The 23,534-nt window shown below is 33.5% G+C and overlaps 1 protein-coding gene across 1 annotated transcript in view; it reads left to right on the top strand.

Moving 5' to 3' along the window:
- Positions 1-23,534, top strand: part of myom3 (myomesin 3) — a 68,038-nt gene that overhangs the window by 37,525 nt on the left and 6,979 nt on the right. Inside the window, 16 exon segments of the mRNA XM_016540527.1 lie at positions 3,137-3,320; positions 3,737-3,911; positions 4,371-4,492; positions 8,289-8,476; positions 13,596-13,722; positions 14,506-14,687; positions 15,844-15,958; positions 16,043-16,199; positions 17,269-17,375; positions 17,762-17,806; positions 18,921-19,060; positions 19,172-19,316; positions 20,801-20,860; positions 21,481-21,548; positions 21,624-21,731; positions 23,240-23,327. Coding sequence (XP_016396013.1) covers positions 3,137-3,320; positions 3,737-3,911; positions 4,371-4,492; positions 8,289-8,476; positions 13,596-13,722; positions 14,506-14,687; positions 15,844-15,958; positions 16,043-16,199; positions 17,269-17,375; positions 17,762-17,806; positions 18,921-19,060; positions 19,172-19,316; positions 20,801-20,860; positions 21,481-21,548; positions 21,624-21,731; positions 23,240-23,327 — 2,011 coding nt within the window.

A 23,534-nucleotide genomic window follows, 5' to 3' on the forward strand; every position in this document is an offset into this window, starting at 1 on the left:
AGACGGTCCAGCTGATTTGGAGACGTTTCGGAGCCTCTCAGGTAGACCTGTTTGCCTCTCCAGAAACCTCTCACTGCCAGTTGTTCTATTCCCTGACCGAGGGAACACTCGGCATCGACGCACTGGCACACAGCTGGCCACGGGGCCTGCACAAGTATGCGCTTCCACCAAGTAAGCCTTCTCGCACATACGCTGTGCAAGGTCAGGGAGGACGAGGAGCAGGTCCTGCTTGTGGCACCGTGTTGGCCCACTCGGACCTGGTTCCCCGAACTAATGATCCTCGCAACAGCCCCTCCCTGGCAGATTCCTCTGAGGAAGGATCTACTGACTCAGAGACGGGGCACCCTGTGGCACCCGCGTCCAGACCTAACGAGGGTTACATACTTAACCGAGACGTTTTTTAATTTTACATTTTTCATCTAATATTTATTTATTTTATTTTTGAATTAGGTTTTATTTTCAGATTTCTTTTTAATTTTAGTTTTAGTAATTTTGTTATGTGTGTGTTTTTTTTATTATTATTGGTGTTTGTTTTTAAAAATTTGTTTTGCTTTTTGCGTTTTTTTTTTTTTTTTCAGTATTAGTCATTTTAAAGTACTTCAACTTAATCTTATTTATTTCAGTTAGTTGCCAAGACAGCATCTCTAGTATAAGTTTGCATTTTTCATCTAATACTTATTTTATTTTTTATTTTTTTCACTTGCCGAAAATTTTATTTTAGTCAACAATAACAACACTGGATGAGTTCAGTATATGAAAACTTATCCTAAAAATCCTAATATATTTTTTTTAATTATAACATTTGAAGTTATGCACTTTACAGTATATTTTTTTCCCTGGGAATCGAACCATGACATTGCCGTTGCAAGCAGCATTGCTCTTCCTGTTACAAGAATAAAAATTACATAAATTTCACTGTTGGACATTGAACTTTAGCAGTCAACACTGCAAGCATTCAACTGCAACTTTGTTCATTAAAATGCATTCTATTATAGTTGCATTGCATCACTATCTGTATGTATATCTAATTTCTGGGCAAATCCAGTAACCCTAGCAGACATTAAATTAGCTTGGTAAAAATGTAATGTTACAGAGCAAATAAAATGACCCAACAGGCTTAACACAAAAAAATAACATTTTTAAAGTTTAGCTTCTCGGTTTCTGATGTCCATGGCCTCCAGCACTGCAAAAGGTCAAGATCCTTCTGGTTTTTGAGGGCAGTTTTAAAGTTTCAGATCCTCTCTTCGTTAATCACAGTGTAAAAGTGCTCGGAGTGATTCGTTCTCAGAGCAGAGGAGGTCGAATCTTCCAGTATCAGGCACAAGAAAGAGCTCCAGCAGCTCGCCAACTCTGTAATGAGCAGGAGAACGCACACACTGCCACAGGACATGCACTTATTGGACTCTTTATAAGAAGAACCATAATAAAACCGTCTAGTTCTTCGGGATTATCTGAAATTGTGAGGGTAGAAATACATATACTGTATGAAAAATATTTAAATTCACATTTACCACCGGGCACATTTTATTATAGAGGATATTGCAATACTTTATCTTCATGGAGACTTGCTACTTTATCCAAGTGAAATTTATAGTTAAAAATTAAAATTATATATATACAAAAAATTATAAATTCCAGGCAAAATAAACACATATACTGGCAAAAACTTATTTTTGTCTGATTTCTGATCTGTACGTTTTTATATATGTAATTTTTTTTTAACTATGAATTGCACTTGCATAAATTATATATATATATATATATATATATACTGAACAAAAATTAGACAGAAATTCAAGGGAACACACATGCTAACCAAAAAAAAAAAAAAGTCTAATTTCTGGTCTGTATATTTTTTATATGTACAAAATGTTTTATATGTGATTGTCCATTTATGTGAAAATGTTGACTTAATGTGATTTTATTTTTATTTTTAAAACTGAATTAAACTTGCATAAATTATATATACAAAAATTTATAATATACAGACCACAAATTAGAAATTCCTAAGTAACACATGTGCTGGAAAAACACTATTTTTGTCTAATTTCTGGTCTGCATATTTTTAAATCTGTAATTTTTATTATTTTTTTAAATAAAAAAACACAAGTGTAATTTATAGTTTAAAAAATTACATATACAGACCTGAAATTAGACAGAAATAGGTTTGATTCAATGAACACACATACTGGCAAAATGCTTAGCTTGAATGTACTGTAAGTCGCTTTGGATAAATAATAAATAACAATACATTACAGTACACTACAGTCTGTGATTGCTAACACACAATTCATGAAACAATTCACCATTTTCTCACAACTATAAACACAATCTCAAAACTACAAAAATAGAAATAGGAATCCTTTTGCTAGTCAGTGTCTGTTACAGTATATGACATAAATAGAGGGGTGCAGATACAGTAAAATTCAGCAATAAGCTGAAAGAAAACTTTACTTTCATTACACTACTGTAAAGGATCTTACAGTAGATGAAAAGCACTACAAGAGAAAAGTTCAAAGACCAAATATATACAGTAAACAAAAATATACAGTGAATATACAGTAAACACACATTGGAATAAAAAAAATCATTCATTCATTCATTCATTCAGCATCCTCTGCCAAATTGCATTACAGTATTGGCAGTATCCTTATTACGGTCTTCTGACAAAAGACTTCTCTGCCTCCCCTAGACAGTCGTCTCTCAGTTCTTCAAAAATAGAGCACATGTAAGGACTACTTGGCTACAAATCAATTCAACAGTAATGAGTTTGAGGGTGTACAACATGTGCTATAGTATTTACTGTACATAGAATAATGAAAGTTCTCTCATCTGAAGTACTGCTACTATGTATTGTAATCATATTGTATGTGTAAGTAGTATTGAAACCCTGTAGATGAGTCTGCCCTGTGGACCAACCTCCCTCATGGTCAGTCCATGCAGAAGAACATGGTCAACTATAGTGTTTTGTATTTCATCAGGAACAAATGACCTTTGACCTTATCCAATTAATTTTTATTTTCCCCTCCTATTGCTTTTCCATCCATCTCCCACTACTATTGGACCAAATGAATCAGATATAGTGTGTTAACAATCGAGAAAAACTGTAATGTAAAGATGACTGTTTTGATTTCAGTCCCTAACAGGGAAGGAGAGCTGGCATCTGGCTAGTATGGATATGACGGTTCTGTCTACAAGATTTGCTGCGTTTGACCAGCGGAAGGGAAAGTCATACACTTACCGTGTTCGCTCTGTTAACAAGTATGGCATCAGCGAACCGTCTCTTCCCAGCGAACCCATCTCAGTGGGACAGCCGCTAGGTAACCATTTTCTTAAAGGAACAGTGCACATAAAATAAAAATGAGTCATTATTTACTCACACTCAAGTTGTTCCAAACCTGTATTAATTTGTTTCAGATTTTGAACACAAAAAAAGATGTTCTGAATAATCTTGGTAACCAAACAGTTGATGGTAGCCATTGACTCCCATAGTATGGAAAAAATACTATGAAAGCCAATGGCTACCGTAAACTCTTTAGTTACAAACATTCTTCAAAGTATCTTCTTTTATGTTTAGAAGAAGAAAGAAACTCATACAGTTTTGAAAAAAGTGGAGGGTGAGTAAATGATGACAGAATTTTTTTTATTTTTTTGGGGGTGAACTGCACACTTCTTTTTCACAAGGGTAGCGTGTATGTAAACCAGTATGTTTGAGAGAGGGTTTTCTGTCTTTTAGGAGTTCCTGCCCCACCCCACGGCGTCCTGTCCATCCGAGACACCAACAGCTCAGTCCTGTTGCAGTGGAAGGAGCCCAAAATAACAGAGGGTATTGTGGGATACTATCTGTACTGCAGTGAGGTTGGAAGTGGACAGTGGAAGACCATCAATAATAAGCCCATCACCAAAACCAGGTCTCTCCTTGTATCCTGTTTGAGAGGCAGTTAAAGGATTAGTTCACACAAAACTGAAAATTCACTGTTAATTTACTCACCATCATCCCATCCAAGATGTAGATGACTTTCTTCTTCAGTAGAACAGTAAAGAAGATTTTTAGCTGAAACCGTGGTGCTTGGTGATTCATAAAATCCAATGGCTACCGTCACTTTGAGAGTCAAAATAAGCATATCAGGCAACACAAAATTAATATCCATGGCTCATGACGATATATTGAGGTCTTATGAAGCGAAACGATCAGCCTGTGCAAGAAACTGAACATCATTTACTACATTATTACCTGTAATCCAGGTATTAATGTTGTAAATGACTTGAGGGTGAGTAAATTAACAGCACATTTTCATTTTTGGTTGAAGTATCCCTTTAAGATATGTAATCTACTAAACCTACTAAAACTGGTTTCCTTCTTCGCTCAGGTTTACAGTTGATGGCCTGAAGACCAATAAAGAGTATGTATTCCGGGTGAAGTCCGTGGGACTGGCGGGAAACAGCATCTACTCTGAGGAGTCTCCTGCCGTTCGAGTGAAATCAGCGATATGTAAGAGTCTGACCCGCCTGTGAACCAGACCAGACCCTGCAGGACAGCAGTTTTAAATATGACGCCGTTTTGTCTAAAGTGCTGCCGGCTGTCTGCTTCAGCTCTGGAAAACCGTTTATAGTCTCAGTGTGAATTGATCATTCGATGATTGAGCTTCCTGCATGAACAGAATACAGCTGATGAACTCTTTTGACTTGGGCCAGTGAGCAGCAACCACCTAAAATACCCTAGCAACCACCCAGAACACCATAGCAACCACTTAAAATGCTCTGGCAAAAATCACAATACTCTAGCAATCACTCAGAACACACTAGGAACCACTTAGAAATGCCCTAGCAACAAACCAAGAACACCCTAGCCACCACCTAGCAACCATCTAGTCAAATGTATTTCTATAGCACTAGCAATAGGCCATAACACCCTAGAAACCATTTAGAGATAATACCCTAGTAACCACCCAAAAGACCATAGCAACCACATGGCAACCCCTTAGAAAAACACCCCCATTAGCAGAGCCCTAGCAACCACATAGAATGCCCTAGAAGCCAGTTAGCAGTGCCCTAGCAACTATCTAGTACACCATAGCAATCACCTAGAAATGCCCTAGCAACCATACAGAATACCCTAGCAACCACCCAGCAGTGCCCTAGCGACCCATCAGTACACTAAACCACCCATAACACCCTAGAAACCAACTAGAAATCAAGTCAAATTTATTCGTATAGCAGCAACAATGACCCATAAAACCCTAAAAACCACCTAGAAATGCTCTAGTAACCAACCTAACAACTACCTGGCAACCCCCTATAGGACATCTAACAAACCACCCAGTAGCAGAGCCCTAGAAACCACCCAGAACACCTTAGCAACCAGCTAGCAATGCCCTAGCAACCACCCCAAACACCCTAGCAACCATCTAGCGATGCACTATAACCACCCAGAACACCCTAGCAACCAGATAGCAATGCCCTAGCAACCACCCAGCACACCCTATAAACAACATAGTACACCCTAGCAACCACATAGCAACGTGCAAACATTTTCTCAGGCCTTGGCAACCGCATATTAATTCCCTAGAAACCACCCACAACACTCTAACATTGTGTTCAGTAAATGTAAAAGTCTACTTGTGTTTACCGTAGCATTCTGCTGTCAGTAGAGTATAGAGGTCGTTTCAAGCTTCGAGCACACGTGATGCTCCTCCTGCTCCTCACAGTCGTGACCAAAGACAGGACTGTTACAGCAGAGAATGGCTCAGTCCTGACAGTAATAGGCTGTCGTCTGACGCTTCAGCTTTTCTCTTAGTAATAACAGCTGATTCTGAGTGGCGCTGAAGTGGGTTGAGATCAGGACAGACGCTCCGTCTGTTAGCATCAAACACCAGAGACGCTTCAACCACATGTTCCTGAAGATCAAACCTGTGTTTTTTACATAATCGCATTATCCTCACAGAAAATTATGGAAGCCCGTTTCCACCACAGGATAAAAAAATAAAAAAGGTCATTCTGACTTTTTGTCAATTCTGATTTCTTACTCAGAAGTGTGTGATATAAACTTGTAATTCTTACTTTTTTCCTCAGAATTGGACATTATAATTCACAATTGTGAGTTTGTATCTCAGAATTTTGAGAAAACAAGTCAGAATTGCGAGATGTAAACTCAGATTGTGAGAGAAAAATTCACAATTAACTTTTTTTTATTATTATTATTTAGTGGTGGAAACGGGCTTCCATATAAAACACATTAGTCGCTTTTATTACTTATTAGGATGACCAGAAGCTCCCATCCATCCATTGGCTGAAATTACACTAGAATTAATTTTAAAAGAGAGAGGCTGTCTTTTAGTGTAGATCATATTAGTTGTATATCTTTAGTTAAAGCCCAGTGTGTTTCAGCTCTTTGCAGGCGCTTCTCTTCAGTTTCATTCCCACGTTTTGAACAGAATAAAATGCAAATAACATAAAATAAACTAGAATTGAATTTCCTGCAGAAGAAGCTGTGCTTGCATTTAAGCAAAAAACGTTTTAGGAAAACTTAAGCATTAGTCTTTGTTTCTGTGTGGATTTAATTCTGCTTTGCCAAATCTGCAATGTTTGAATTCATTGCATGAGTTTAATGCTCAGAGTTAAAAGTTTAGAACAAAACCCAAAGCAGGACGTTTGAGGAACATTAGCATAAACATATATAACAGTTTGTGCATGCATTTATAGGTGAATTTAGAGATAAAGACTTGCTGACACATTTCATCAAATACATTTTAGCATAAAATGATGACGTAATCAGAACCTAAAACCATTAAATGTAATTCCACATAAAATATAATTGTACTTGGTCTGATTTATGTCCGTGGACAACAGAAAATGAACATTAAAATATCTAATTTTCCCACGGGTTGTTATCATTAACTAAAACATTTTTATTGAAATAAAGATTAAATAAAATAAAAATAGAAATATTAGATAAAAACTAGAAATGAGAAATGTTGCTTTGGCAGCTAACTGAAATAAGTTTATGTTGAAGCACTAGAATTACTAACTGGAAATAAATAAAAACTGAAACTAAAATCAAAGCAGGACGTTTGAGGAACATTAGCATAAACATATATAACAGTTTGTGCATGCGTTTATAGGTGAATTTAGAGATAAAGACTTGCTGAAACATTTCATCAAATACATTTTAGCATAAAATGATGACGTAATCGGAACCTAAAACCATTAAATGTAATTCCACATAAAATATCATTGTACTTGGTCTGATTTATGTCCGTGGACAACAGAAAATGAACATTAAAATATCTAATTTTCCCACGGGTTGTTATCATTAACTAAAACATTTTTATTGAAATAAAGATTAAATAAAATAAAAATAGAAATATTAGATAAAAACTAGAAATGAGAAATGTTGCTTTGGCAGCTAACTGAAATAAGTTTATGTTGAAGCACTAGAATTACTAACTGGAAATAAATAAAAACTGAAACTAAAATAAATTAAACCTAAATAGTAAAAAAAGACACTAATAGAAATTACAAAAGCACATAACATTTCAAATTAAAATGAAAACTGAAAACATACAAATTAAAGCTAATTGATAATAATAATAAACTGTAATAGTATATAAATAATTAATAAATTTTTAGTCCGCTGAATCCAGGACACATTTTACATGTAAATTTAGTGTATTATCAGGACACTCATAAAACCGGGACATCTGGTTATCCTATTAATTATTTAGTTTTTTTCATAATCACTTATTTGATTCATTAACAATTAATAGTTTACAATTAACACTTTCTATTCTATTTTAATTCTACTTTATCTATTTATCTTTTTTATTAAAAAAAACACTAGCTTTCTATTTTTTCTATTCTATCTACTTGTTTTTCTGTGTGTGTGAGTGTGAGTGTGTGTGTGTGAGTGTGTGTGAGAGTGTGAGTGTGAGTGTGAGTGTGCGTGTGTGTGTGAGAGTTATTGTTATTGCTCATAGTAATCTGAACAAGTACGAAACATCAGCACATCACAGAGCCGCGTTTCACACCAGACAGGAAGAAAACACCTAGAAACAGCAACATCAGTGAGACAGAACAAATCTGGCTGTTGTTATATTTCATGGAAAGACTTCAGCCCCAAACCTACTGCAGAACATACGTGTGTGTGAGTGTGTGTGTGTGTGTGTGTGTGGATAAAAGCGTCTGCTAAATGACTAAATGTAAATGTAATAGCAAACATGATGTGGTTGACTTTAGCAGTGCAACGCAGCAGCCTGTGACCTCTGACCTTCCTCTGCCCGTTACTGCAGATGTTCCATCTCGTCCATCAGCCATCACTCTACTGCGCTGCACTGGAGCAGAGATGCTAATTGGCTGGAGAGCCCCGGCCAATCACGGAGGAGACCCTGTGCGCGGCTACTTCCTGGACCAGAGGGAGAAATCCCAGAGTTCCTGGAGAGAGATCAGCATCAAGCCCGCTAAAGAGAGAGTGTATGAGGTGAGCTGAGAACAACACGATTCAATCAGCCATTTACAGTACCAGCAGTTTCCATGCTGTCATTGTGATCAGCTGCTCTTTTGTTACATGCTGCTGCAGCAACTAATGACGAGACCTGCTTAAATCAGTCATAAATATTGTTTATTGCTCAATATTTCATTGCAGTCATGCCAACAAATGTTTGACCTGCTCATCTGCCTTCGTCTAACTTTAAATGTGTCGCCGAGCAACCATGGTGTCCATGGAGACTTAATTAAAACTTAAAGCGCTGTTTATTTTTGATTGTTTTCATGGTTTAATTGGACCGTGTTCTAGCTTGAACACAAAATAGTGGTTTGATGAAAAAAGTGATTGTTAGAGAAGGTGATGTTTAATTTGTGGAGTTTATAGACAGAGGCCACAGCCGTTATCGTTTTAAAGCAGGATTAAAGCAGGTCTGTCATTAGTTGATGCAGATGCGTGTAAACTTAATTATTAAACAGTTGTTGTTTTGTTCACGCTGACATTCTCAGCTGATTATTGGTTGTTTGAAACGGGGATTTTAAGCATGATAATGAACAAAACTGTCCACAAACACAGTGCAAATCGGTGTTCTGTTTTGAAATAAATAAAAACAAAATCTATGACAAAATGTTCTTTTAGATGAACATTAGTTTATTTTAGATCATTAAAATGCTTTGATTTTGGTCTGCACCACATCAGAGGTCTTGACTTTCTCTGCTGCATTTAACAATTAAAATCAAACAACAATAAATATATAATCAAACTAAATCTATTGAATTGGTATTCAGTTAATTGATTAATTTATATTTTATAGAAAATAAAATAATTATTAAAATGTATTTATTTATTTAAATATGTTAGTATAGTTTTTTTTTTTTTCATTTTTATTTAATTATTTAATAAATTTTTACAAATTTATCAGTTTAATTGTGCCCTAATTATATGGCCCAAATACAACACCCCACACAGTGTTAAGGTATTGTGGGCCCTGTTATTTTAGTAATATTTATATAATATTTATTAAGTATGTAGTATTTATCAATATTTTGAATTAGATTTTATTTTTATTTTATTTTTTTATTTTTATATTTTCAGCCATTTTAATTTTCGTTTATTTTAGTCATTGTGTTATGTGCTTTTTTTTTTCTTTTTTTTGTTTTTGTGCTATTTTATGTTTCTTTTTCATTTTTTATTTATATTTATTTATTTGTTTTAGTTTGAGATTTTTGTGCGTACTTCAACTTCAACTTGTTTTATTCCAGTTAGTTGCCATGGCAACATTTATATGAATAGAAATAACCTCTGAAATAACAAAAATTTAAACTGAAATAAAATTAACAAAATCTATATAGACATATAAAAAAAAAAAAACTAAAAACAAAAAGGAACAAAAACAATTTTAAAAATGCAAATGTTTGTTAAAAAAAAAAAGATTCTGTTTTAAAAATTAAAACCGAAAATACAAAAATAAAAACAAATTTATGAAAACTCAAAATAGTATCTCAACAATACTAAAATAGCACTGCCTTAAAACTGAGCAATAATAATAGTGTTGCTTGCTTCAGCAAACACCAGTAATGAATCATATAATATTCATTTTGAGCTCTTGGTGAACAAGCAACATTTTCTAAAGGTTTACTGCCTCCTTTGATGAAACAGAACATGTTTTATGGGTTTCAAGCCTTACGTCTGTTCTTGTGTAAAGTGTCATGAGTGCACAGTGCCCTCTGCTGGACTGAAACGGCATCGGCCTCCTGTCTCTTTCTATTAACATGCCCTCTGAAAACCAGGGGTTTTTTTGGAGAGGAGGATGGGGTTGTTATGCACTATTTGCTCACAGGTTGCCTCAAAGTACATTATGTCAATTAGAAAACATTGATCTTCGAGGGCACTGTGGTCGTAGCGTGAAGCCCATGTTAATGATTTCCGCCTCTCATTGAGCATCAGAGGCACTGCCACCTGCCCAGCATCATTACAGAGCAGCACAAACACACACCACCCTACATTAAAATCCCTCTGCTATTCCTGACGTCTTCCATCTAGTGGCCGTTCTCTGTCCCAGCAGGCCACGGGGCCTGGTCTGGACGCTCCAGAGATTTGGGCTCCCAGATAAGCCTCTGATTTGATAAGAGGATTCAAGCAACAGTTAATCACAAGTCTTAAGAAGGCCTGTTTTCCTAAATCCAATCCCAATTACTTGTGACTGGGTGGCCACTCGTGGTGGTCTTTACTTCTCATCACAGAAACAGTCTTAAAGCAATGTTTATCGGATAAGTAGCTCTCAGGCCTAATGGTCCTCGATATAGACGTCAACCGGCTGATCAATGCACTGAAGATGAAGGCTTTTCTGGGCAGGGTTATTATTAAGCGTTAACTAAATGATAATAAAATGAAATTCATTTTATACAAAAAAATGTTTTTTTTTTTTCATAATAAATTGAAATTAAAACTAAAACTAAACCATTACAACAAAATAAATTTTTGTTACTCGCATAAAATAAATGTTAACTGAAATTAAGAAAAAAAATAAAAATTGAAGAATGAAAATAGCTAACTAAAACTGAAATAAAAATTAATAAAAAACTACATTTAAAAAAAAGCTAGTAAGATTACTAAATTACTAAAGCTTCAACTAAAATTAAAATCAAAATGCTAATTTTCAAAATTCAAAATATAAATAAATACTAAAATAGTAAAATTATACTGTTTCTGGGTTAAAAATGAATCTGAATCGCAGGACTCCACAGATTTCCACAAAAAAAGTCGTCATTTTTGTTACTTTAATTAAATAAATGTGAGAAATTAAAGAAGGAATTAACAATAAAAAATTGAAGTACTAAAATAACTAAAACTGAAATAAAAATTAATAAAAACTATATTGACAGTTTTTAAAACAACATTTAATAAGAATGACAAAACAAATTACTAAAACTTGAATTAAAATGAAAATGCAAAATATACAAATAATTAAAAAAAAACATTAAGTTGTTCAAATATTAATATATACTAAAATAGTCAAATTTACCGTTTCTGGGTTTTAATCTGCATTTGATTCACAGCACTTCACTTATTTCATTATAAGTCATTATTTTTGTTACTCGAATAAAATAAATGTAAATCGAAACTAAAGAAAACATTTAAAAAGTGCTAAAATAAAGTAGCTATTTAAAAAAACCTATACCGACAAAAACGCACAAAAAATGAAATTTTAACTAAAATGAAAATGAAAAATAAAAATTAAAACTAATTCTCTTTCTATTAACATGCCCTCTGAAAAACAGGGGGGTTTTTTGGAGAGGAGGATGGGGTTGTTATGTACTATTTGCTCACAGGATGTCTCAAAGTACATTATGTCAATTAGAAAACATTGATCTTCGAGGGCACTGTGGTCGTAGCGTGAAGCCCATGTTAATGATTTCCGCCTCTCATTGAGCATCAGAGGCACTGCCACCTGCCCAGCATCATTACAGAGCAGCACAAACACACACCACCCTACATTAAAATCCCTCTGCTATTCCTGACGTCTTCCATCTAGTGGCCGTTCTCTGTCCCAGCAGGCCACGGGGCCTGGTCTGGACGCTCCAGAGATTTGAGCTCCCAGATAAGCCTCTGATTTGATAAGAGGATTCAAGCAACAGTTAATCACAAGTCTTAAGAAGGCCTGTTTTCCTAAATCCAATCCCAATTACTTGTGACTGGGTGGCCACTCGTGGTGGTCTTTACTTCTCATCACAGAAACAGTCTTAAAGCAATGTTTATCGGATAAGTAGCTCTCAGGCCTAATGGTCCTCGATATAGACGTCAACCGGCTGATCAATGCACTGAAGATGAAGGCTTTTCTGGGCAGGGTTATTATTAAGCGTTAACTAAATGATAATAAAATGAAATTCATTTTATACAAAAAAATGTTTTTTTTTTTTCATAATAAATTGAAATTAAAACTAAAACTAAACCATTACAACAAAATAAATTTTTGTTACTCGCATAAAATAAATGTTAACTGAAATTAAGAAAAAAAATAAAAATTGAAGAATGAAAATAGCTAACTAAAACTGAAATAAAAATTAATAAAAAACTACATTTAAAAAAAAGCTAGTAAGATTACTAAATTACTAAAGCTTCAACTAAAATTAAAATCAAAATGCTAATTTTCAAAATTCAAAATATAAATAAATACTAAAATAGTAAAATTATACTGTTTCTGGGTTAAAAATGAATCTGAATCGCAGGACTCCACAGATTTCCACAAAAAAAGTCGTCATTTTTGTTACTTTAATTAAATAAATGTGAGAAATTAAAGAAGGAATTAACAATAAAAAATTGAAGTACTAAAATAACTAAAACTGAAATAAAAATTAATAAAAACTATATTGACAGTTTTTAAAACAACATTTAATAAGAATGACAAAACAAATTACTAAAACTTGAATTAAAATGAAAATGCAAAATATACAAATAATTAAAAAAAAACATTAAGTTGTTCAAATATTAATATATACTAAAATAGTCAAATTTACCGTTTCTGGGTTTTAATCTGCATTTGATTCACAGCACTTCACTTATTTCATTATAAGTCATTATTTTTGTTACTCGAATAAAATAAATGTAAATCGAAACTAAAGAAAACATTTAAAAAGTGCTAAAATAAAGTAGCTATTTAAAAAAACCTATACCGACAAAAACGCACAAAAAATGAAATTTTAACTAAAATGAAAATGAAAAATAAAAATTAAAACTAATTCAAAATATTATATAAAAATATGTAAAATAAAAACTAAATACTAAATAAATGTAAAATTCCACAGCTTCTGGGTTAAAAATGCATCTGAATCGAAAGACTGGACAGATTTCACACAGGATTGGAGCGTCAGTCATCCACAAAGTTATTCTCTGTCTCGTGTTTTTTAGTTCATTAAATATTTGAGTTATTTTGAGGATGCTTTCAGCTTCCATTAGGAGTGTGATCCCCTCCTCATTTGCATTTAAATGAACACTGAGAATGTGAAAACACATATACTTTCTCTTTTTACAGATGCTTTTATTTTATTTTAGGTTTCTCTTCCGTCCTTTCTGACACATCCATTTATTTTCCATTATTTGTCGGTTTTGTTTTTAGGTGACAGGCCTTCAGGAAGGACGTTTTTACCAGTTCCGAGTCTTCGCAGCCAATATTGTTGGTCTGGGTGACGCTTCTGAACCCAGCGAGCTGTTTTTGTGTGAGCGCTGGACGATGCCTGAGCCTGGTAAGATCCTGCATGATCAGGGACAGGAATCATAAGGGATTTTACTTGTTTCTTCTTTCATATATGTTCCTGTACAGTTCTTTTAGCAATTTTGAGAAAGAAAGAATAGTTTGGAAATCAATTCTTATTGCATCTAAATAAACTTGCAAAGAAGAAGGTTATATTACCAAATGACATTAATATGCACTATGTTTTATTATCGCACTATTTATTTATTTATTGCACAACTGGTACACTTTTTAATTATAGGAAACAATAAATTCGATTTGTTTCAATCGTGTCTTTTCTGAACTAAACCATATCTGGCACAGACTAACATGCTGTTCTTATTTCATTAATCTTTAATGTGTTTCTGTTCTTCATCATTAATGTCTTAATCGTTATAGTGTGTTTCACTAGACTGTGGCTTTCTGGCACAGTGATGCAGAACTCAAAAATCAATGAAAGTAGTTTTTCTTCCATTTGTGCTGGTTCACTTTTTTTTGCAATTGAGGGTTATTTCACATACAGCACAGCACGCTACATTTTTCCTTTGGTTATCATTTATATGCCTTGTTGTGGGCTAGATTCTTTTATTTTATAGTTTCTATGTTCAAGAGGATAAACACAGCTCATACATAGAGGTGTGTATATTAGAGAAATGAATGAAAGAAATGTAGAAGTGTGCAATGTCTTCATTAAATGAAGGTAAAATAAGTTGTGCAAGCATCTTTAAAAGGCGGCATGAATGAACAGACGGCGATGATGGATTATTGTATGAATGTGTTGATTCATATGTTGCAGGTTGTCCGTATGATCTGGAATTTAGAGAAGTGAGGCTGAACTCTCTAGTGCTGCTGTGGGCGGGGCCTCTGTACAAGGGCCAATCAGAGGTCAGCGGGTATGTAGTGGAGATCAGCGAGGGGGCGGAGTCTGAGGATTGGACCCTCGTGACGAGTGAGCCGGTGACGGAAACTCACTTAAAGGTGCTTTTAGTTTCTCTTCTGATTGCAAAGTTCAGAATTTAAGAAAGTGAGTTGAGTTGAATTGCAATCTAATTCTACATCCTTGATTTCAATTGAAATTACAATTGTGCATCAGCAATCAAATTTAAGGTAAGACACTATAGGTAAACAGGATTAAAAATGTTACTTTATACTTTATTCAGTTGATTAATCACAGTATATTAGAGTGCATTACAAGTTTTCTGAAATGTCATGTTTAAATATGGAAATGATACATTATCTATTTAAATATGAACTCATTTGCATAAATTTCCAGGACAGAAATCTGAACATTGGATGAAGCCAGGTTCAAAATGTTGGGTTTTTAAAGAGGGAATCACTTCATACTGTCAATGGCCAGAAAATATATACATTTTAACCAATTTTGACAAGTTTTTCTCCAATTCAGCAGCACTTACACCAAACTTTACAGTTTTATTCCGATCTATATTTTGAAGATTTTTATAGAGGGGTTTGTTCATATGTCATTTTGGAACAGATTTACATAACACTTCATATAAATGTTATATACTGTATAAATGTGATATAAATCTGGTCCAAAATTATTTATGAACAAATCCCTCTGTAACAGACTTAAAAATATAAACAGGAATAAAACTGTAAAGTTTGGTGTATGTAGAATGAAAAGAATTTGGTGTAGAAACAATTTTCACTCAAAAATTGCTAATACATTTCACATTTAATTACAAAGAGATGACAAGTTACACATTGAATTAAAGTGAAATTTTGAAGTAGAAAGACTAAAATAATATTTTCTTTTTAAAAAAGTACAGTAATCTTTTATTTACAACTTACAGTAAAATTACAGTAAAGTGTTGCTTGAGTGTCAAATTCTGACTCATTTTGAGAAACGGCCTTTAAAGATATGTATTGTAATTTAATTTTACAGAAACAAAATAAACACTTGAATGTGTATTTTGGATGTTTTCTTTCCACTAAAATAAATGCATATTTTGAAAGTGAAAATAGGAAGCAAAATTGTCCTGTGCAGGACAAACCTGTGGTGTCTTCTTGCCTTAAAAAGTATCTCGACTCAATTCACAATAGTTACATTTGCATCTAGTCCCACCAAAGCCTTGAAAGAGGACTGAGCTGTTTTTGGATGATATCTGATCAGGTTTCAGGTCTGCAAGCAGGTCAGACGTACCGCCTCCGTGTGTCTGCTGTTAACGCCGCCGGAGTCGGCATGTCTTCAGTGGCGTCAGAGCCGGTGGAAGCGCAGACTAAAGCAGGTCAGCTGCCTGGAAGTCTGCATAATGATTTCATGCTCATTTTACAGCGAGTCGCTTTTAACTCTATCCTGCGTTTGCCACCAGGAACCAAAGAGATTGAGATCGGAGTCGATAACGACGGCTTCATCTTCCTGAGCTTTGAAGCTCCTGACAGCACTGATAAAGACGTCTTTAAGTGGAGTAAGACCTACGGCAAAGCGATTGACGCCGGACGAGCCCGACTGGAGAACAAAAACAACAGGTCTTTAGTCACGATATGAGCACAACAGTGACACTTTTTCTGCAGCGTTGGATCTGGAAGTATATTTCTCATTTATTTTCTCCATTGGGATTTCCAACAGTTTGTCAGTAAAGAGTTTGAAACTATGAACCAAACCTAACAACATGCAAACTTTGATTTAAAGCAAAAAAAACTACTTGAAAATGAAAAAAAAAAGAAGACAGCGAACTTAAATTCTTTTATGAGGAAATTAAAGCATTGCAATGAATAATCCAAAACCGATACCACATTATTAAACTATTAACTTACATATAAACATGAAAACAGTAAGTTAATAAAAAATATTTAAATATTTTTTTCCATGAAGCATTGCAATATTCATCAAAAACCAATGCTACAATATTAAATATTAACTTATTAAGTATAAATATAAAAACAGTATATAGTAAGCTAAATATTTAAGTATTATATTTCTATGAAGCGTTGCAATGAAGTAATCAAAAACCAATGCTACAGTATTGAACTATTAACTTAATGAGTCCAAATATAAAAACCGTATATGTTAAGTTATTTTAATATCTTATTTCCTTGAAGCATTGCAGTGAAGTAATCAAAAACCAACGCTGTAACATTACAATATTAACTTGAGTATAAATATAAAAACAGTATATATCAAGTTAATGTAAAAAAAATAAATAAATAAAGCATCTTAATTTAAAAGCAATGTTTGTTTACCTTTTGTAGTGCTTATGGCAGCAGTAATGCATTAAATGACGGTCAAATAAATTATCATAATTTATATGTTATTTTTAAATTGTAAATAGGCACCTTAAACTTTCTTAAAGGAATAGTTCATTCAAAAAAAGCATTAATTTTTGTAAAAATTATATATATAGCTTTTTTTTGTTTTTTTGGTAAATAGGCACCTTCAACTTTCTTAAAGGGATAGTACAGACTCTTTAAAATGAACCTTTTTGGTTCCACAGTAGTAGTAAATTCACACCGTTTTGGGTTTGAGTAAATGATGACTTTGTTTTGGGTGACTGTCCCTTTAAATACTCCATAAACCTGATCCAAATGTTCGTCCCAGGTCTGTTCTTACCTTCACGGACGCCTCGGAGCAGGATTTGGGCCTTTACACGGTGGAGCTGAGCGGAAACCCTGACGTCTCCTCTAGTTTCACCTTCACTGCAGAGGGTAGACATTCATTTCTATCTCTGCATAATGCATTACCTGAACACGGTGGCACGAGACCTTGTGCGTCTGATCAGCATGAATTGATGCATAACTCGTCTTTTCTTAGTACGACCTCGGTATTGAATCATCATTCGGCTGCTGATGAATGTTTTGCTGAGCTCCTTTGCCCTAAACCGTGTTGTGCATGATCTGTGTGTTTTCACCCTGCACAAAGTGTGACAGAACATGGACTGTTTGTGTCAGATACTATAAACTGCATGACAAACATCTTCCTATAACCTCAAACACAGCAAGATGAACTTTAAATCTTGTTTTCAAAGATGTCGGATCATTCTGACAGCAAGACATTGAATTTGACTTTGTGATTGTGCCGTTTTCTTCCTCAGATCTGGAGAGGCTGACAGAACTCAGCTGGCATGTCAGAAACCCACGTAAGTCAATCAAATACATGTCAGAAACTGCATCACTGTTCAGAGAATCTGAGATGCACTGGTGTTCAAAAGTTTGGAATCATTATGATTTGTAACGTTTCTGAAAGAAGTCGCATCTGCTCACCAAGGCTGCATTTATTTGATCAAAAATACAGTAAAAATTGTGAAATATTATTACAATTTATAATAAGTGTTTTCTGTGTGAATATATTGTAAACTGTAATTTATTTCTGTGATCAAAGCTGTATTTTCATCATCATTACTGCAGTCTTCAGTGTCACATGATCTTCAGAAATCATTCTAATATGCTGATTTGCTGCTCAAGAAACATTTCTGATTATTATCAATGTTGAAAACAGTTGTGTGGCTGAATATTTTTGTGGAAACCGTGATACATTTTATTTTTAAGGATTCTTTGATGAATAGAAAGTTCAGAAGAGCAGCATTTATTTGAAACCGAATCTTTTGTAACATTATAAATGTCTTTACTGTCGCTTTTGATCACTTTAATGTGTCCTTGCTGAATAAAAGTATTAATTTCTTTCATAAAAAAATCTTACTGACCCCAAACTTTTGAACAGTAGTGTATTTAAAGAAATAGCTTATTTCTGCCACAGAATAATCAAATTCAAAAGGACATTGCGAGTTTACATCTCACAATTCTGACTTTTCTTCTCTGAATTCTCAGTGTACAATTGTGTTTTTTGTTTCTGCCACAGAATAAAAAATTAAAAAGGCAATTTTGACCTTTTTTCTCACAGCTGCATTTTAAATCTCACAGTTGCAAGTTATAATTACTATATTTTACATCTCACAATTCAGATTCTTTTCCCTCAGATTTGTGAGTTATAAACTCACAATTGCTTTTTTTTCCTCAGAATTCTGAGTTTAAATCTTGTAAGTTTGAATTTTTCCTCAGAATTCTGAGTTTAAATCTTGTAAGTTTGAATTTTTCCTCAGAATTCTGAGTTTAAATCTTGTAAGTTTGAATTTTTCTTGCATTATTGACACTGTTTTCCTGTTTAACACTGTAAAGCTGCTCTGACTCAATCTGCATTGTGTAAAGTGCTATAGAAATAAAGTTGACCTTGACTCTTATGCATGTCTTCTGCAGTGATTGCTCTGAAGTCTGAAGGCTGGCAGGTGGACGTGTCCGAGCAGGGAAGTGTGCGTCTGTGGCTGCAGACCGAGGCTCTCAGCAGCGCCGCGGTGCTTCGGCTCATCCTCAATGACAGAGAGATCTCCAGCACACCGGTAACTGTCTGATCAGATTTTGACATTAATAATAAAGCCATCTGCATGTGCATATTCCTTTAACTTGCTCAATGATGTCTAAAGAGCCGTGTGGATGTGTGTGTCCTGCAGACCCGTAAGATTAACTTTGACAAGGCACAGGGTCTGGTGGAGATCCTGTTTGGTCAGATATCAAGAGAGGACGAGGGCTCGTACACCGCACAGCTCAAAGACGGCCGGGCCAAGAACCAGTTCACTCTGGTGTTTGTGGATAAGAGTATGTTTACAATGTCACATTATAACATTAGACTACAGAGCTGCTCTTCAGGGGAAATGTTATCTGATTAGACAAATAATAAATGATGCGAATATAGTATATATTGGAAAGCAGCAGAAATATTTAACCGCACAATTGTTTTCAACATTGATAATAATCAGAAATGTTTCTTGAGCAGCAAATCAGCATATTAGAATGATTTCTGAAGATCATGTGACACTGAAGACTGGAGTAATGATGCTGAAAATACAGCTTTGATCACAGAAATAAATTACAGTTTACAATATATTCACATAGAAAACAGTTATTTTAAATTGTAATAATATTTCACAATATTACTGATTTTCTTATCAAATAAATGCAGCCTTGGTGAGCGGAAAGAGAATTGTTTTATAAACCCTCACTGGTTGCATATATATATATATATATTTATATATTGATTTGATATATATATTATAATGACTTAAACCTTTTTATTTTTTAAGAAACTTTTTAAGAGACTATTTTTAACTATTTACTATTTTTAAGAGAATTTTATTCTGTCTCATTACTTATTTTTCTTTAGTTTTTAAGAGTTTTAGGGCTAGCATTAAATTTGCTAGAATTTATTAATTTGGGAGACCCAGATTTCTCTTAATAATATTAAAAATAAAATAATAAAAATACATTTTATTTTATAAATTTATTTTATTTTTTCATTATATAAAATAAATAATAAAAATTTAAAGATGTTTCTCAGTTAAGAAAGTTCTAGTTTGCACTTTTTCCTAAGAACATATTCATTTTTTACATGATTTGCAAGTTTGTTTATGATAAATAATTATTCCCCACGCCAAACATTTTAAAATTGAGAACAATTGAGTTTTTCTGAAAAAGTTTCTAATAAGAATCTTCAGAATAAAATTGGCAGTAATTCACAATTTAGACCATGATCTGAAAATACTTTTATTAGATATCATGACCAACGCAGGTGATATTTTGCGTTAAAAAAAATTAATTAAAAATTTTAAAACGGAATAAATTCAATTTTTTAAGTTTAATTTTACATTGCATTTTATTATAAAGTCAGTTTTCATTTTTCAATCACTCATTTAATGATGCGTCATCTTTATGATGCATGAAAATTTAAATTATATATAGATAGATGCATAAGAAATTAAATTAGAAATAATATTAGAAATGAATAATTATGAATTATAAAATCAAAACATTATTTCAGTATGATATAGAAGTATATAGTCTTTTTTTGCAGTTTATTTGTATTATTAGTGGTAGTTTTAATTTATATTTTATTTTATAACGTTTAATTTTACATTTTGTTATAAAGTCGGTTTTCATTTTTCAGTCACCCATTTAATGATGCAGCAAAACTCAAAGTCGAAGTCAGTTTATCTAGCGACAAGCCAAAAGGTCATGTTGACTATTTCTCCAGATTTAATCTTTATTCTTCTGTTTTATTCTTCTGTTATTTCGCTGTTTGTCAGAATTTCGGGACACACTGGCCAAATCTGAGGCCAACAGACACAACTGGAAGAGAAAGTCGGGTGAGTCGACAGACAGATCTAGATGCCACAATAAAGACAATTACTGTACGAGAAGCTCTCATGCAACAGATAATAGCTAATGTCTGACTAAACATGTATAATCTTATCAGAGTTGAGGTTAAAATCAATTTATATAACAGATAGTTCCGGTCCTTGATTCTGATTGGCTGAGCCGCGTTCGAAGCTGTTGTAAATTACAAAGTAACATACACCTTTGTTTATGTTTGTGTGTTGCTCGGCAACCACTTTGTTGCAACCACAACTGATTCTGAGGAACTACATTGTTTGGTGGAAGAATACTGTTTTTATTAATATCATTACACTTTATTTGCTCTGCTTTATTTTGTGAAACCTTACTACGCATATGGAATAACCGTTTTATAAAAGCAATAAGCCCTGTGAAGCCGTGGTTTACAGTGAATTTATAACAGCTAAAGGCTCCCTCCGCGTCATGCCTAACAACGCCCCGTAGCTGTTATAAATTCACTGTAAACCACGGCTTCACGGGGATTATTGCTTTAATAAGAGATACAAATGTTATTTACAGTACTTTTAGATGGAGAACAGCATATCAAATTACTCCATATTCAATTGAATGTTTCTCTCTCTTGCTTTCCAAGGTCCCCATTTCGAGGAGTTTTTGTCATGGACAGTGACTTCAGATTGTGAAATGATTATGAAGTGCAAGGTAATGGTGTTTATTCATTAATGACAAGGCATCTGCATTTAAACACGATGACAACCCGTGTGTCTCTGGCTGCAGGTCACCAACGTGAGCAAAGACACGCGTGTGAAGTGGTTTAAGGACGGAGTGGAGCTTCCTCAGGCTGTGTACGAGCCCCCGGGCGTCAGCTCCTTCACCGTCCCGCAGGTACAGACCTCACATTCACAGTTACATGCAAAACACGAGCCTCAGATCCATGTGAGAGCGAGGCAGCACATCCAAGAAAACATCAGGAAAACCTATATATATATAAACCTGCATTTATAATGGAAGTCTGTGGAAGTCATTATACATGTTAATATTGAGACAATATTATTTTAGTTATATTATAGTTTTTATTAATATTTTGAATCAGTTTTTATTTTTATGTTTTCTGTTTTCATTTTCATTTTAGTTAAAGTTTTTGTAATTTTTTTAATAGTTTTTTTAATATATCGTTTTTTTAGTTTAGTTATTTTAAACTAATCAAAAATTAGAAATGTTTCCTTGGCAACTAGCTGAAATAAAATACGTTTAATGTTTTATATTCTGTTTTAGTTAATGTTTATGTATTTTATGAAAATGAAAATGTTTTTATGGTTTTAGTTTTTTGTTAACGATAATAGCGATTTGCACATTGACACTGCAGCATTGATACTCACAAGTTACTTGTTTGGTAAAATTAATTAAATATGTAAAATATATATTTTTAAAAATATATAAATATTTTTTTTTTTATATTTCTTTAAAAAATATTGTTACTACATAAGTGTGTGTGTGTGTGTGTGAAATGAGAAATGTTGCCTTTGGTAACTAGCTGAAATAAAATAAATGTAATTGTATATTTTTTTTATTTTATATTTTTTATTTCAGTTCATGTTTATTTTAAATAATGTTTATTTATTTTCATTTCATTTTAGTTATCGATAGTTAAAAATATGCTCACAAGCTACCTATTTAGTATCTATCCTTCTAAAATTCAAATTCAAATGGAAAAAAAAATGTATATATATTATTTTTTTTTATGTATCTGTATATTGAGTTGCATAATAAATGTTAGATTATTAATTAAATCTGATATGAATATGAATTTCATATTAATGAAATTATAACAATAAAAATTATGTCCATATATTATAAGCATATACTCTTTTTGCACTGTAATTTTTATTAGTAGTAGTAGTAAGTAGTACATTTACTCAACATTGATGACTTTATTGGTGTCTATTTCATATATATATATATATATAGGGGTGACGTGTTATATACTTGCTTACTGACCGTGTAAATAACCGTGTAGTGCTAGTAAACATTTATTATGTGCAACGACACCAGATACATGAGAAATATCTGCAATAACTAAATAATGTTATAAGGGTGATTTAGAATTAAAGCTGCAGTATGAACAGATTTTACTCTGTATTTCTTGGAATTGCTTTGACTTTAATATTTCTGCTTTTGCTCAAATAAAAACAGGGACTAGTTCAAATACTTTTCTCTATTCTGCCTCAAATGCCGTGGATAAATCTTAAGCCGTACTGAACCCGGATCATTCCTTTAACACGGCGTCTAATTGCCTGATAGAGGAGAAATCCTTCCACTGATCTTGAAGGGCTATTAGGGTGTAAGTGTGTGTGGCATCACACTGCCCTGTGTTATCTGTTATAATCGCTCAGGTGACGAGGAAGGAGCTGGGTGTGTACAGAGCTGTAGTGTCCGACAGCAGAGGAGAAGACGAGAGCGTCCTGCAGCTGATAGATGATGGTGAGAACATGACTCATTATTACTGCCATTATATGAGTAATGTACATAATAATATAAATGGTGGTAGATTATTGACTAAAATAAAAGCTTATAGCTACAAAAACTAAACTTACAGATTTCAAGGTAGGATCCAAGATATAATCTCATGAAATATCTTATCTTATGTTTAAAAAAAAAAATACATATACATATATATACATACATATA

This window comes from Sinocyclocheilus rhinocerous, unplaced genomic scaffold (genome assembly GCF_001515625.1).
Source record: "Sinocyclocheilus rhinocerous isolate Xijiao unplaced genomic scaffold, SAMN03320098_v1.1 scaffold1510, whole genome shotgun sequence".
NCBI classification, from domain to species: domain Eukaryota; kingdom Metazoa; phylum Chordata; class Actinopteri; order Cypriniformes; family Cyprinidae; genus Sinocyclocheilus; species Sinocyclocheilus rhinocerous.